General features: G+C 39.2%; 1 protein-coding gene across 11 annotated transcripts in view; it reads left to right on the top strand.

The window, feature by feature from the left end:
* FN1 (fibronectin 1) overlaps nucleotides 1-16,647 on the top strand; it is a gene marked incomplete at both ends in the record, with an annotated part of 67,600 nt that overhangs the window by 24,951 nt on the left and 26,002 nt on the right. For 6 of the 11 annotated variants that reach the window (XM_084245753.1, XM_084245760.1, XM_084245759.1 and 3 more), the window contains 10 exons: nucleotides 452-580; nucleotides 684-773; nucleotides 1,714-1,908; nucleotides 2,578-2,850; nucleotides 4,255-4,521; nucleotides 8,057-8,151; nucleotides 9,550-9,718; nucleotides 10,432-10,518; nucleotides 12,722-12,913; nucleotides 15,644-15,826. In XM_084245753.1, the coding sequence (XP_084101879.1) occupies nucleotides 452-580; nucleotides 684-773; nucleotides 1,714-1,908; nucleotides 2,578-2,850; nucleotides 4,255-4,521; nucleotides 8,057-8,151; nucleotides 9,550-9,718; nucleotides 10,432-10,518; nucleotides 12,722-12,913; nucleotides 15,644-15,826 (1,680 nt within the window). Of the gene's footprint in view, nucleotides 1-451; nucleotides 581-683; nucleotides 774-1,713; nucleotides 1,909-2,577; nucleotides 2,851-4,254; nucleotides 4,522-8,056; nucleotides 8,152-9,549; nucleotides 9,719-10,431; nucleotides 10,519-12,721; nucleotides 12,914-14,221; nucleotides 14,495-15,643; nucleotides 15,827-16,647 lie in introns of all 11 variants that reach the window. The other 5 variants (XM_084245761.1, XM_084245757.1, XM_084245755.1 and 2 more) reach the window with 1 other exon arrangement.

The following is a 16,647-nucleotide window of genomic DNA, read 5'->3' as shown; positions in this document are numbered from 1 at the left end:
TTATGCTTTTCAAATTCTTAACGATTAAGTGCCTTTTAAAAATTTTATCATGCAATAATATAGATATTAGAAGTGCATTGATTGTAAGCATAGAGCTCAATGAATATTTGTAAAGTGAGCACACCCAGATCAAGAAAAAGAATATCCCTCCTACCTCACTTCTCCATCATCCTCTGCCTGAAATCACCTCTGACAACAGAGGTCTAGTTTTACAAATTTGAGGTGGATTACAAAAATGATACCTCTTTCAAAAAACAATTGGAAAATAAAAAATACAAGAAAAAAATTATCCCATAGTGCACTGATAAATGTGGATTATCCATTAGTACATTTCCTTCTAGTTTTTTTCTCCATCATAAATATATGGCTTTTCAAATACCCTTCTACGGACTGTGGAGTTATTTGACAAATGGTTTGCTCTGACTGCTAACCTTTCCTGTTGATTTTAAAGATCTTCCCAGCACAGCCACTTCTGTGAGCATCCCTGACCTGCTTCCTGGCAGAAAATACATTGTGAATGTCTACGAGATCTCTGAAAATGGAGAGCAAAATTTGATTCTGTCTACTTCCCAGACAACAGGTACATGTGTACAATGTGGTGTGAAAAGAATCTCTACTGTCTCTGAAAGGGGCCTACAGCAATATCGCCCAACGTTTTCTTCCTTTCTTGCTTTCCTTGTTAGCACCTGATGCCCCACCTGACCCTTCTGTGGACCAAGTGGAAGATACCTCAATTGTTGTCCGCTGGAGCAGACCCCAGGCACCCATCACAGGTCAGCTGAGCGTCCCTTCTTAGCTGCCACGTTAATCCTGATGTTGTACGTGGGGAGGGAGCAGATCCTGACCTGTGGACCAGGACATTACTTACATCTTCCTTATATTTATTACACTACTGTAGAGATGTGTGTTTGAAAAATTAATGAAGACTATGATTATTTATAGCCCTACTTTCTTATGGATCATTTCCCTTCAAATCCATTTTATCGACCTCTTACACACACGTGCACACAACCTCTAAAGCCAGCTCACTGATTTTTCTAAGCCAAGCATTCCCACGGTAGAAGGGAAAGTGTTCTCAAAACCTCACGCTAAGACTTACTCTTAAAGAGGTAGCTGAGTTGCCTTTTTAGCTCATTAGGTGACTGCAGTGTCTGAAGGCCCTAAAGGACACGGACAGGGCTGGGCTAGTCTGTACTCAGGTGGTTCGTTAATTGTCACCATCGTCTGGAACTCAGAAGAAATTGCCATGTGGCATGAATACTTTGACCTCATGGTTTCTCTAATAGGCATTTACTAAAAATCTTGGGTCTTTAAGGATGATGTTTATTACTAAAAAGGTTTTCATGACCAAGGGGGTGTGAAGGTGGGGAGCAAAGAAGAGATGGGACTCAATGGGCTATGGCGGAGGATTATGGGTTGTTACCAGTGGGTACAGTGTGATATACTGTGGGAGAGGTATGACGCTATATTCCTAAGTCACAGTGTAAGCCAACACTATCTTAGTAAAAATTTATAATTTTTTTTTTTTAAAATGTATTTTATCTTTGCACTGAGCCATCCTTATAAGACTTAAAAGAGCTGGCAACAGTTAAAGAGTCAAAAGAATCATTCATGTAAGATACTAAAGAATATTAGCAAAGGGGGAATTTATCACTTTTTAGACTTCTGAGTCATAAAACAGTGTATCTTAATTTTTTTCCCATGAATCTGCAGGATACAGGATCGTGTATTCACCATCTGTGGAAGGTAGTAGCACAGAACTCAATCTTCCTGAAACCGCCAACTCCGTTACCCTCAGCGACCTGCAGCCTGGTGTTCAGTATAATATCACTATCTACGCCGTGGAGGAAGATCAGGAAAGCACACCCGTATTCATCCAACAGGAGACGACTGGCGTCCCTCGTACAGGTAACTTAGACCTCCCCCGCCCCACTATCTTGTTTCTTAGGGTTTAACAAGGTAGCATCTTGGAGCTCTTTTCCTTCCATTAGCCTCCTGGGTAGAACATGACATATCAGATAAAAGAATAACTGTCTCTGTAGGAGGTTGGTTTTTCTCTGTCAACAGTTCCTCTAGGCAAGTAATCTTACAGATTAGTCAATCCCTTAATTTACTCAGTTTAACTGAGATGTCCAAAATCTTGAAGGGACTTATCAAAACCTCCCTCCTGATTAAAAATATATTTTCCTTCAGAAATGGCAGGGTCAGTTCATCTGTCACTCTTAATAAAATGATTCAATAAAATGAAAACCAACACTTTTTTTCCCCTGCTGTCAAATTGTGAGGTTTTTTTTTTCATATGTTTACTTTAAACCTCTCTATAGGAGAGCTTATGTTGGAAACTTCATCTACTTACATACTTTCATACTTAAAGCCTCAGCTATTATAAGGTAAGCAGTATAACAAAACTGTGAAAACAGCAGCAAATAATATTCTCTGGTTAAGAGACAACTTTAGCATTGCTCTGGAATGAGAGGTGCTATGAATTAATTGCCTTCATATGCATCCAGGAAACCGGCTTTTTAAACACAAACTTCAGCAGGAATTGCAAATGACCAACTGGCCTTTGTCTCTTAGATGCAGTGCCCCCGCCCAAGGACATAGAGTTTGTAGAAGTGACAGATGTGAAGATCACCATCATGTGGACACCTCCTGAGAGCCCAGTGACCGGGTACCGCGTGGAGGTGATTCCCGTCAACCTTCCTGGGGAGCACGGGCAGAGGCTGCCCATCAGCAGGAATGCCTTTGCAGAGATAACAGGGTTGACTCCTGGGGTCACCTATCACTTTAATGTCTTCGCTGTGAACCAGGGGAGGGAGAGCAAGCCTCTGACGGCAAAACAGACCACCAGTAAGTCCTGCTCTTGACTCTGACCTCCACCCCAAATTCCCCACCCTCCCTTCCAGCCTGCGGTGCATGTGGGACACATGGTTTATGCCCAGGTTTGCCTCTAGAAATAGGAAAACGCTCAGCCAATGAGGAAACCTGTGAACATAAAGCACGTTCAACTCAGACAAGTTCCCAGATGCTAAGCGGTAATTTATTTCCCAAATACACATGCCAGTGGAGAGAGAATTAAGAGAACCTAATTTTTTTTTTTTTTGCTAATGAAAGCCTGGATTGACATTTTGAGTACATTTTTGTATAAGTAACCCGATCTACATCAGACTTCAAATGTAGGCTCATAATGTTTTTATAATAGAATTATTTACAAATAGTAATTGTGAAAGCATTTTGTATGTATTAGGAGCCAGGTCCTTCCGCTCAGTTATTTACAAGCATTATTCTCATACTGGATCTTCATTTTGATCCAGAAAGGAAGTTCTTACTATTTTCTATGTTCTCAAACTTGTGAGGACACAGAGCTAGAAAGCGATGAGGCTGGATCCATACAGAACTGTTTTTGTTTTTGTTTTTCACTCCAAAATCCATACTTCCAGTTATCATACTGACTACCTCTTAAACATTTATTCCAGCTGAAAAGTATTTAAAATCATTCAGGAAACTGCTATGTATCATACTTAAGGGCATTCACAGCAGATGTGATTCTTTCTAATGCTCAAACTCCTCACCAGTGTCTTGCCATGGACCCAAAGTTCTGTGTTTATCATTATCATCTAATCTGAATGATCATATGAATGTGAAATATTTCTCCAGGAAAGGACCATTCATGCAATTAAAAAATTCAATAAATTCAATAAATAATTTCATAGAAAGTAAAAAGAGTTCTAAAAATTTTGAAAAAGGAAGCACCTTTTAATTTATATAGAGGTTGGGTAACATTGGCTTACACTGTAGTTTATTACACTGTAGTTGATATTTCGAAGAATAGGAGCCCCCCTTCTGTAATTTCTTCTTGCCCTCATTTTAGAAGGTTCATCCCTCTTTACTTGACTCCTATTTGTTTCAGAACGGAGTAAATCATGGTGTTCTTAAGTGTGTGTGGTTTTGGGTTTTTTAATGCCATCTCTATACTGTTAGTATCATTTCTGTGATGGGAAAGTCCTGCTGGAAAATTAGACTTTCCATCGGATCAAAGTCAAGTAAAAAGGGTCAGCAATTTCTCATGACTGACACAGAGCTTTGCCAAGATCTATGTCATTCTTCATGGCTTAATATTTCCAAGGATTGACTTTTACTTAGTTTTAACCTTGCCAAGAGAAAATGTAGAAAGCTCAACCAAGCTTTAGGACTTCTGTGTGATAATTTCTGAAGTTCACCTATTTCTTAGCATGTTTTATCTTCATTTTCTAGAACTGGATGCCCCCACTAATCTCCAGTTTACCAATGAGACCGACTCCACCGTCATGGTCAGCTGGACTCCGCCTCGGGCCCGCATAGCCGGGTACCGACTGACCTTGGTTCTGACCCGTGGGGGCCAGCCTAAGCAGTACAATGTGGGGCCAACGGCCACTCAGTACCCCCTGAGGAATCTGCAGCCTGGGTCTGAATACACAGTGACCCTTATGGCTGTGAAAGGCAACCAGCAGAGCCCCAAAGTCACCGGGGTCTTTAATACTCGTAAGTCAGAATTCAAATGCCTTTTCTTGTGATGTCATAGCTTCTCATCTATATGCATGTGCTGTTCTTCATCCAGTTTTTAAAAAGTTAACTTGTGGGCCTCCCCGGTAGTACCGTGGTTGAGTGCTGGGCTGCAAAGCTGCCCGCAGCCTCTGCAGTGCCGGTTTGATCCCCGACCACTGGCGAGGGTCCCACATGGCGCACAGACCTATCCTGCTGCCCGCTGCTCCCCTCAGCAGTGTACTTTGTCAGTCTGCCTGTTCTGCTCCCCGCTCTGGCTCCGGTGAATTCTCTGACCCTCCCGCGCTTCTGACTGTACCCAGTGCTTGTATAAATTTAAAAAAAAAAAAAAAAAAAAAACTTTAAAAAAAAAAGAAAGTTTAAAAAAAATAAAAGTTAACTTGAAAACTTAGTATGAGGTTTAAATTAAAAATTATTATTTTTTATTTAAGAAAAGATTGAAAGTGGTGCTTAGAGAAGGAGTTACGTACTGCTGCTCGCCCCATGAACTGTTGGTTACTGGACAGGAGCTTGTGCCAGAATGTAAATCATGAAGCACACTGTGTAATTCAGTAGATAACTTTATTGAAGTAGGATCTTCTTGATGAAAGAAGCGGTGTGTTCTATGTTCCCTCTGGGACCAGGACTTTATGTTGCGTAGTTTAAAGCTCCCAGTTATTTGAAAGTTGGAATCTATTGTATTAAATTAAGTTACCAAATACTGGTGAATACGAAAAATTAGCACCTATGCCTATAGTCTACTGCTTTGGGTATCAAATAATAGCAGCAGGTATAGAATAAAAACATCTACCAATTGAATAGAAACCAGCAGAACAGAAAGCCAAGTAAATTGTTCCTTTCTGAGTACTGACAGAAGAGTGTTTTTTTGTTTTGTTTTGTTTTGTTTTGCTTTTTGTTTTTTTATCTTTCTTAAAATTACATCTTGAAATTCCACAGAGGAAAAAATACTGACAATTTTTGGTCATATCTGTCCTTTTGCTCAACATTTTATGGCAAGTGGCTTTGAATCTCTTACATAGCTACAGAACAGTAAAGGCTTCTATTAAATACATTTCATTTACATTACAAAGAATTATGGGATCCCTTATTTCTAGCTGAGCATTATTTGTTATTTTTAACTCAACATTTTGAGTTACAGAAGCTCCTAACATAGCACTTTTTCATCAACAATGAACCACTTTGCAATTTTTTTAAGCTTTCAACAAATCTGCCTCTAATTTCAAAATATAGATGTTAGAAAGCATTCAAAAAGTAAATCTAAGCTTAGCTTGTAAATAACTATGGAATTTATTTCCCAAAGAAATTGTCCATAAGCTTTTCTCTGTAGAAATTCATAATTTTTTTAAGATTTATTTATTTTTTATATAAGAACTGGGGTACAGGCCAGAGGTGTGTGGGGTGAGAAGATTCCCCACTGACAGAGTGGGGAACAGGACAGGCAGATTGACCAAACTACACTGCTGAGGGGAGCAGTGGGCCAGACAGGAGAGGTCTGCTGCACTGTGTGGGACTCTCCCTGGCAGGCTGGGAATTGAACTTGCGCTGCAGAGGCTGCAGACAGCTTCACAGCGCTGTGTGCTCAACCTGCTGTGCCACCGGGGAGGCCCCCAAATTCATAATTTACCAAAAATTCATGTCCACTTTTTGTATTTGGTGTGTGAAGGTAGGCTAATGAAGCTTTTTCCTTAAGTTACTGGTAATCCTAGGCAACGAATATCTGCTTTTTATTTCTAAGAATAACTTAAAATTTTGCTGTTTTATATTGTGCTCCTAAGCTACTCTAAAATCTATTAATATGAAATCATCTATATCTTTGTATTCTTGTAAATACCTTTTTCTTATTGCTGCTTTTTACTGCTTTTGAATGGCGATTTCAGTAAATATGGTCTTTTACTGACTGTATCTCATTCCATATTTAAATGTAAAATCATATTGTTATCTTTTGTACTTCTTAACATAAGACATCTTTTATGTTCTTTCCTTTGTTGGACAGAATGCCTACAAATGAAAAGGCATTCTTAATACTAACAGTTAAGTGGAGTGGGTGGGTCAATATAAGCTATTTCCAGGCTAATTCTGGAGACTTTGATACATTGGACATATTGTGTTATACTCTAAACAATACATAAATAACATAGTTGTATTTGAGGTGCTGAGAGTCAAAACTGATTTTATTGGAGAAAGAGTAACATAGAGCCTTGTACATAGTATACTTTCAAAAATTATTTGCTGAATTGATGATTCACTGAGGAAAGAATGATAATGAAAACAGTTCAACCAAGCTTTGTTTTAAATAAACCTCCACAAGCAGAGTTCTACAACTTCATTTGAACTTCAAGCACTCCCGCAGGCTATCAACATCAGCAGCGCTTGCATATTTCTGAAATTGCTTTAAGTTTCTGTAGCTTTTTATTGTCTTTTCCAGCTGAATTCTGGGAGTAACTTCTGGGTTTTATAACTTGTGCTAAATTCGTCACATCAAATGTGAGAAGAATTGAGGCAGGATGCCATTTCTGGGGAGAGTTCAGTGAGTCCTTATAAATAGGGCAAATTTTATTTTTTTAACAACCAGTCTGTTCTTCACCCAACAAGACCTGCCAGAACCCATACCTTATACTTACAATTACATCCTTTGTTTGACATCAGTTTGTGGGTTTGTGGTTTGGATAATTTCCCATAATGGTGTTCCTGGGAAGAGAGCATCCTCTTAAACTAGGGAAGATTCTTGCTGGCTGGCTCAAGCAAGAGAAAACGCCCAGTCTTCAAGTCTAAGATGGTTGAAAAGAATGTAACTTATTAAAGCATTGAGGCTTTCATAGCTGCTCAGTGAGAGAAGTCAACCGCTCTCTGAACTATTTGTTATAGCCATTAACATGGTCATGCAGAGTTGACCATGGCATTTTGGCAAAGTCAGCAGCAGCCAAGTGGTATATGATTTCAGAGAGGCTGGGAAGTCATCACGGGTCACCCATCCTACTTCCCCTCCAAGCTCCGTCTAAATAGTAACATACTCATGAAACAGGTCACTAACCCAGTAGTACTTCAACTCAACCATTTAAACAGTTATTACAAAGTAGCCCACGCACATATTTTTTTTCCACACTTTATTTTCTAAATAAGTTTTTAATTGCCCATTAAAACCTGACTGTAAAAAACAATGGAAAATTACAATGCTGGCCGTGAATTCCCAGATGACAAAGGAAAGACAACTTACTGGAGCTGAGTAGAGACTGGAGGACATTTATGCATGCCCCCCCCACCCCACCCCCGTGTATAAATGTGGAGGATCACACTATTTCAGCCATTCATACGTAATGTGTCTCAGATGGCTTGTGTGGCCCATTAAAGTTGAAGAAACACTGACTTCTAAATTCTCATAACAAAGGCACAGATGTTACATCCTGAATCCAGAACTAGTTGGTTCAGCTGAGCGTCTCCTTAAGAATATTTTTTATCTAGTTTGCACAATTGTGATTTCAGGGTTTGATCACATGCATTGATCTTTGGTTCACAGTGCAGCCTCAGAGCTCCATTCCACCTTACAATACAGAGGTGACGGAGACCACCATTGTGATCACCTGGATGCCTGCTCCAAGGATTGGTTTTAAGGTAAACTGTAGATGGTCCTTATCCCTGTGAACCAGCCTGGAGGTACCCTGTTTCTGGATGTGGTAGAAACAGGATGTTCAGGAGTCAGGAGACCTGCATTTTGTTATCTGCTGCCATTCATATCTCTCTGACCAGGTGGTCCAAGCAGAGCGATACTTCTGCTCTGCACATATTTCTTCCTCACTGAATTCTTGGAGGATGGATAGAGGCAGTGAACATGCTTTGGAAAGGATTAAAAATTAGTATGGAGCTGTTGTTATCTCATGTTCTCTATTCTTTTCCCCAGGGAGCAACATTTAAAAATATATAAGGGAAACCCCATTTGATGTGTTGTTCTAAATGAGTGTCAATAAGTTCATGAAAGCCAATTTAGGGAAACCAATTAACTCATAGTCGCTTAAAAATCACATTTTCATACAGTTGGTTTCATCTTGTTTTGCCAAGACCCCATGGGTAAATCTCTTAATAGAACAGAAGATTAAGGTCTTGTCTGTAGAGATCTGGATTCATGTTCTTTAAAGTAATGATAATAGTGAAGTGCCGAATACAAATGAATAAATTTGAAAGAACTCCTTTCTTCGCCATATAGAATATGGAGTGAGAAATATTTATTACGATTAGAAATCAAAACTAAATCTTCATGATTGCTTGTTTAAAAAAACACCAAGATCACTTGCTTTTTGAGGTATGTAAATGGCCACATTGATGATTATGTTATTTATTTTTAGAAGAATTCTTTTTGAAGATTGCCAGTATATCTTTTAAACTTCTTTTAATACTGTCATTCCCAGATACCACAGAACCTACAAAGAATTTCTATAGAGTTGAACACTATTTGATGATACAATATTGCTGAAATTTTTGAAATAAATTCTTAAAGGGATTTAAAATCATGGACACACTCATTTTAATTCTTTTTTTGTAATGTGTCATCTAGTAGTTGAATGTGTGAATATGCTTCTCCAAACTAGTATTTTTGCAATGCAGTATGTTACAGGGACTGATACCTTTAAATGTCAACAAAAAAGAGAATTGGGTGTTAATACTCATTAAAGAGAAAGGCTAGAGAATTTCTTCCAGCAAAAAGAAAATGGAGATGAACTGCTGTGTGATTCAAAGTCCTTGCATACTTCAGATTAGTTGTCATGCAAATTAGAAAAAAACAAAAACAAAAACAGTATGTAAAGATATTTCTCTGGAACTTTCCATCACAAGCCACCTAAATGTAGTTTTGGAAGACACCTCCCAGTTCAGGGAATTTCTAGCTAAAGGCCCTAATGTGTTCCCCAATAAAAATACGTGCAGTTGCTCACTTGACATTCTGTTAGGCACAGGCATAGCCTCTCAGCAGCAAGCCAGCTGGTAAATCTTTGTTCTGGGTGTTTGCTTTTCTTCCAGCTGGGTGTACGGCCAAGCCAGGGGGGAGAAGCTCCACGAGAAGTGACTTCAGACTCGGGAAGCATTGTTGTATCTGGCCTGACTCCAGGCGTGGAATACATTTATACCATCACAGTCCTGAGAGATGGGCAGGAGAGAGACACCCCAATTGTTGACAAAGTGGTGACACGTAAGAGAAGTTTATCATGTCTCTTCTTGTGGTTTTTAGAGCTATTCCACTTTTTAAACTAGCTAGTATCATTTTTTAAAAAGATTTATTTATGCATGCATGTATGCACAGACCTACTGGGGTGCAGACCAGAGGTGCAGAGGGTGAGAGGATTCACCAGACACAGAGTGGGGAGCAGAACAGGTGGACTGACTGAAATACACTGCTAAGGGGAGTAGTGGGCGAGACAGGAGCAGTCTGCTGTACCATATGGGTCAGCTCCTTGGCCCTGGATAAACTCAGACCCTAGTAGTGATAGCTCTGAGATTAACCCCTATGCCACCAGGGAGACCCCCAGTATCACTTACGACAATGGCATAGGGAAAATATCCATTCCTACCTACAGCATGGGTGTTTCTAAATTTGGACTAGCAAGTTCAACTTATGCCATGTATTCCCTGACTTCAGAAATGTTCTTTCCATGTCAGTAAGGTTTATGAACTGACCAGACAGAATGCCAATATCATTGCAAAGTCATTAATTGTTTTAAAAAAAAGCTGTCAGACAATTGCTGCCCACTATGATTTCATAGAATAGCATCTATATTTTTACCGATTCTTTAGAAAGAATGAAAGAAAGGAATAGGGGAGGGAGGAAAGAAGAGAGAGAGAACATTTCACAGGTCAAGTGCTTTGCTGATTTTACCTTTAATTTAAAATTTTCTTGCTTCATAGCTTTGTCTCCACCAACAAACTTGCACCTGGAGACAAACCCTGACACTGGAGTGCTTATTGTCTCCTGGGAGAGAACCACCACGCCAGGTAAGCCAGGGTGGATCAGAGGGCAAACATGCCTTCCCCAACAAAGGTTTTAGAAACTGTTCCTTTCAGAGAAAGATAGAATCAAAATTACAAGTAGCCAGCTCTCTATAAAACATTCAGGAATATCTGAATGTCCATCCTAGAGCAACTTGTCAGATGTTTTACTGCATATTTATTTAAACCACAGGATGCACTAAGATTTTCATTATGCACTAGGCTGTGGGGGAAGCAGATCCTTAACTAGCTGTGGAGAATCTTGAGAGCTGAGGAAAAGCATTCTAGAAGGTGACTTTTCTTTAGTTGCATTCAAAATTTCCAAATAAATAGCTAAAGTCATACTACATAATTTTCGTTTTGTGAGCTATCATGGAGTCTATTTGTGTAGTTTCATATATGTTTTATTCTGGGTTTCATCACAAAAATCTGAGGGTGAGGAAAAGAAGACATGTTCCATGTTACAGACTGAAAAAACAGACTCAAAAAATGGACTTATTCATAGTCACAAATTTTAAGTACTACAGATGTGGGGTTATAACTTAAATCTATTTGAACGTTGTTTTTAAGGTTTTTAATGAAGCTTTTGTCAGAAATTTTTGTTCACGCCTAGGAAAAATTTATAAAATTCGAAAACGGTTAAAGATATCTATGGTGATATTCAATTAGCATAATGTACCATAGAATGCCAGGAGAAATTTTAGGTATTCTTGACTTTTTTCCAAGCCCACATAAAAGTCTTTTTAAATGAGAAATGTCACCTAAAATGCAATTTTAACATTTAATATTAGGTTTATTGGGGAAATGACTATTGAGAATCAGGATACTCATTCACAATTCTAAATTAATGTTTATACACATCACTGGATTATTTCACTGTAATTTTTTAAATAGCAGTTCTTAACCTTTGTTTGGGCACCTAGCTAACTACCTCTACCTCTGATCAGAGTGTGAAATCACACAGAAATAACTAGCTCCATATACTTTTTCATCTGCCTCTGAGGAGAATGTTTTTGGTGGATTTCATTTTCAGTGGAAACATTATTTAAGTCAAAACTACACTATTTCAGTCAAATTACTACATTATTTCTAGTCAAGTTTGAAACGTTAAGTTGGCAAGTTTCATGCTTATTAGCAGCTCAATCATTAATATTTCATCTTAATGGACAGCCCAGCCTGCCTCTTTGGTTCATTACTAGTAATTGTAATGACCTAAACATTTATTTCCTATGTCCTTGGGTTTCCTTGGATATAGCCCCTGAGTGTTCTCCCTCTTCCCAATGACAAAATACACCATCACTTCCTTACCCTTTGGTAAGTTTAACTTAAATATACTTTCTTGTTTTAGTTTTACTTTCCATCTGTCCGGGGACCTCTAGTTATACTGTGATAATTGGAATATCCTCCTGCTGAACACACTTCCTGCTCTATTCCTTTGATTCCTGAAGCCTTCAGCAGTTAATCTTCTTTCTCTAGAATCAGTTTAACTACTTTTGTTTTTCACTTTTTCTCTTTTCCTTACTTCCCTCTTATAAATCTCCTAGGTTCAGATTTTATAAATAAGGAGAACCTGTTTTGGCAAATATGCCTAAGGTTGGGGTCCATTCCATAGTAAAATGGCAATTTCTCAGCTGCGCAGCAGATAGATAGCCCATTAAGGGAGAGAAGGGCAGTGGTAGAAGCAGCATGGAATTTGGAGATAGAAAAGCCTGTGGTAATCACCCACCCTTCCAAGATTATTTTTATTTTTAAAGATTTATTTATTTATTTATTTATACAAGCACTGGGTACAGTCAGAAGTGCAGGAGGGTGAGAGAATTCACCAGAGCCAGAGCAGGGAACAGAACAGGCAGACTGATGAAGTACACTGTTAAGGGGAGCAGTGGGTGGCAAGAGAGGTCTGCGCGCCATGTGGGACCCTCGCCCAGGGGCCGGGTATCCAACTGGCACTGCAGAGGCTGCGGGCAGCTTTGCAACCCAGTGCTCAATCGCTGCGCCACCGGGGAGGCCCCCAAGACTGTTTTTAAACTGAGGATATTAATACCTGCTTCGAAGGGTCATTGCAAGCACCAAATGTTTGAAGGGTTCCTCTGTCAATACCAGATCCTTTCTCCATTCCCCTTTGTGGGTCCATTCTTGGAATCAACCTCCACATGCTCCGAGTTGTAAATGCTGCCTGCACTGACATTCTCTTTTTTGTTCTCTCCAGACATCAGTGGCTATAGAATTACCACCACCCCAACAGATGACCAGCAGGGATATTCTTTGGAAGAAGTGGTCGATGCTAATCAGAGTTCCTGTACTTTTGAAAACCTGAATCCTGGCATGGAGTACAATGTCAGTGTTTACACTGTCAAGGGTGACAAGGAAAGTGTCCCTATCTCTGATACCATCACCCCAGGTAATGAAAAAATAAGCTGTTATCCTCAGAGTGGCAGTTCCAATAAGAGTAGGGATTAACATCTTTATCCCCAAAGGTTGAGTGTGTCAAATATATTTGGGGCTTAATTCTGACCTCCCAGCCACACTCTCCAAAATCATGAAGTCAGAGCAACTATTTGGACAAATGCTTGCTGTTAACACTGCTTTGCTGTCTGTGCTTCACTGGGAAGCTGTGTCTGGGTGGGTATGTAATGGAGTGGCCGTCACGGCATTAATTCTGTACTGTCCGCTCACGTGGAAATATGACTAAAACAATGTCAAGTGTCTGCACTCAGTACTGACAGCTAAAAGTAATGTGGTAAATGCATCCCATCAGTACATTTGTGCCTGAATTGACAGTCCCTATCAATGTTCAACAGCTGCCTATAAAATAGATTTTGTCTCCATATGATAACACTGAAATAGCATTTGGTTGGCGCACCCAATTCTTCATCTGGCAATTTCAAATCCTTCTTTTTTTTAAATTAGGAAAAAAAAAAAAAGAAGTAAAGGCCACACCTTCCAGGTGTCCTTTCATGTGGATTGAAAGGCAACATTGAAAAGACCTGTCTAGGGAGAGGTTTGTTGTGTTTCCAAAACTGGATTATTTTTCATGGAATGAAAGCATGAAACAGACCATGTTTCTCCTTACACTATTCCTAAAATGCTTTTACCAATACTAATTAAATAACTTGGATGATGAATTAAACAAATTATTGGCATCGGCTGGGGATCCAGGCCTGTCTTTGAGCTGAATGTGCTTTCAATGGCACATTTCGCCCCATACATTCATAATGCACCAGCATGGTCAGTACTACGTGGTCATGAGTTTTTGAATGGGGAAAGAAAGAAAAACTCATCCACTGATTTTTTTTTAACCCTCTTCATGCAAGCTTCATTTTCCTACTAAAAAGGTTTTAGAATTCTTTACACATTGCTTACTTACTAGATGTCCTGTCTAGGTTTTAGGAATGGTTTTGACATTCTAAACAGGCCTGTCATGTTTAGGAAACTGAGAGATTCAAACTGTACTGTTTAGAGACATTTTCAAAATGCAAGAAAATCCCTAAAAGAATTATTATAACCTTCTTTATTCTCCCAGGGAGGCAAACTGTTCATGATGCTTAGGAAGTTTGCTTTTCAGATACTTTGGAACAAAGTGCATATTACCATCATTGCTTTATCTTTCCACCAATTTTACCACTAGTAACCTGATGTACACTGCTTTATTTTTTCCTCTTTTTTTGCCTCTTCTTTTGCCCCCCTCCTTTGCTTTGTAACTCAATAGAGGTGCCCCAACTCACTGACCTAAGCTTTGTTGATATAACCGATTCAAGCATCGGCCTGAGGTGGACCCCGCTAAACTCTTCCACCATTATTGGGTACCGCATCACAGTAGTTGCGGCAGGAGAAGGGATCCCTATTTTTGAAGATTTTGTGGACTCCTCAGTAGGATACTACACAGTCACAGGGCTGGAGCCGGGCATCGGCTATGACATCAGCGTTATCACTCTCATTAATGGCGGAGAGAGTGCCCCTACTACACTGACACAACAAACGGGTGAATTTTGAAAACTTCTGTGTTTGAGACAAGAATGGTGTTGCATGTTGCTGCCAGTCACTGTGGTTAAATATGGATGTTTCCAGGGGAAAGCCAGCAATTTGCCAAAGAGGAAGAAAGGGTGAAATAGGGGTATAAGGAATTGAATGCACCTGCTAACCTGGTGGGCTGGAGACATGCAAGTAGCCCCAAGTGCACTTTCATTTAAGCCTCAATGTGAATAGGCTAGAGCAGTAGAGACATCTGGTCTACCAGACAAAATGGCAGATTCGTTGAACTTGCCAACCTGGAGTTTTATGTCTTTTTTTCTTTCAATATCTCACATGAATCTCACTGATTGTATAATGAGTACCAGTGAGTCATAAGAAATAGACTTCCAAATGTTCCAGCATGTTCTTCCTTGATGAAGGATTAATAAGCCCCACTGTGTTCCTCCTTCATAGTGGACTTCAATGGGACTAAAATTCCACTGAAATTGATGACAGTACAGCGGAAGGGGGTTGTTTTGAGGAGGGAAGAAAGAAAACTGGAACTTTCTAGATTTCATTGCCATGGCAAAGTAAAGAAATTCCTCTTTAACCACAGTCTGGGGATGAGCATGCAACATTATAAAGGTTCTCTGCCCTGCATGGTAAGAAACATGCTGAGAACCAATTTGCATGAGCCCTTCTCACTTGTAAGTAGAATTCACTGAATGAACCTGTAGCTAAGCCAGTAGTTGTAGTTATCTCATGTCAAGGGGAATTGTAGGACCCTCTTGTCTTGTTGTCTGTGTGCATGTGTATCTTTGGAGAGTACTGCTGTGTTTCTCTTTGCTGTGTGGCAACTTAAGCCTCTTCAGCCTGGGGTCAAATAATCTTAGTGGTATTAATAATATACTTAAAAATCAACATATTTGCAAGTAGATGAAAATTATTCTTTAAAATATTTTGATGGCAGAAAGGTTAAAGGGGCCTAACAGTACTTTGTTTAGTGTTTTATTTTTAACAGTAGTTCACTATGATCTAGACTAGATTTACATTAGACTATTTGCATGAATATGACTTGTTTCCCTTATGCATGAAATACCGGTTTCACCTTTACAGCTATTTCTATTAGCGTTCATCTTAAATGTCCATTAACTTAGTCTCCCTTCTTGTTTGAAACCAGCTGTCCCTCCTCCCACTGACCTGCGCTTCACCAATGTTGGTTCAGACACCATGCGTGTCACCTGGGCACCCCCTTCATCCATTGAGTTGACCAACTTCCTGGTGCGTTACTCACCTGTGAGAAATGAGGAAGATGTTGCAGAGTTGTCGATTTCTCCTTCAGATAATGCAGTGGTCTTAACAAGTAAGCAGTCCAGTGTATCTGTTCAATAAATTCTAAGCGAGAGCAAAATGGAAGAATTTGTAAGATTAAGACCTGCAAACTGAGCCTCTGCCAATTTTGAAGGATCTCATATTTATGGCTATTTTAATATCTTTGATATCTATAACTTTTGAAAAATCATAGTGGAAAAACACCACCAGTGAAATTAGGAGGCTTCACAGTCTGCTTCTAAATAAGCACATAAAAATAAATGATTGTCAAGAGAAAGTATATGACCAAGTATTTAGAGAGAGAAAAAAAAGAAAAGAAAAGAAAATGGGGATTGAAAATAGTTTCACTATATCTGTTTTATTCCCATGTTTTAAAAAAATGTATCAACAGGTTATCTAGCATTTGAAATTTTAGAGACAGTGACTGATTACTCATGATGGACCAAGATGCTGTTTTGAAAAAAGAGCTGGAAGTTTAATTTGTACTTCAAAAAGGATCTGTTGGCAGGCTTTCTCTGAAGCTTGAGGGCTTAGGAAACAACTAACATTAAAATAAACAACAATTTATGGAAATTGTTACTTTCTAGTACCTACTCTTTTGAAACAGGCATCTTTTATTAAAGAAAATAAGAGTAGGCTGCAACATGGCTTGTGTTTCATGTCAGTGTTGCTTCTCATCATTTCCACTGTGATAGTAAATACAAAAATGAGAACAGCAATAGTTTCTGCATAAGCGAAAATAGCTCCCATTCACTTACATTACCAGATGATGGTCTGAAAACATCCTCTCTCTTTCATACCATATTTTAGGGAATGAGAGACAGCTCAGCATCACCACAGTCCCAGTGGCAT

Source organism: Talpa europaea, assembly GCF_964194135.1.
Source record: "Talpa europaea genome assembly, chromosome: 1".
NCBI lineage: Eukaryota > Metazoa > Chordata > Mammalia > Eulipotyphla > Talpidae > Talpa > Talpa europaea.
The sequence above is the reverse complement of the archived record's forward strand: the minus strand, read 5'-3'. Positions and strand labels throughout refer to the sequence as shown.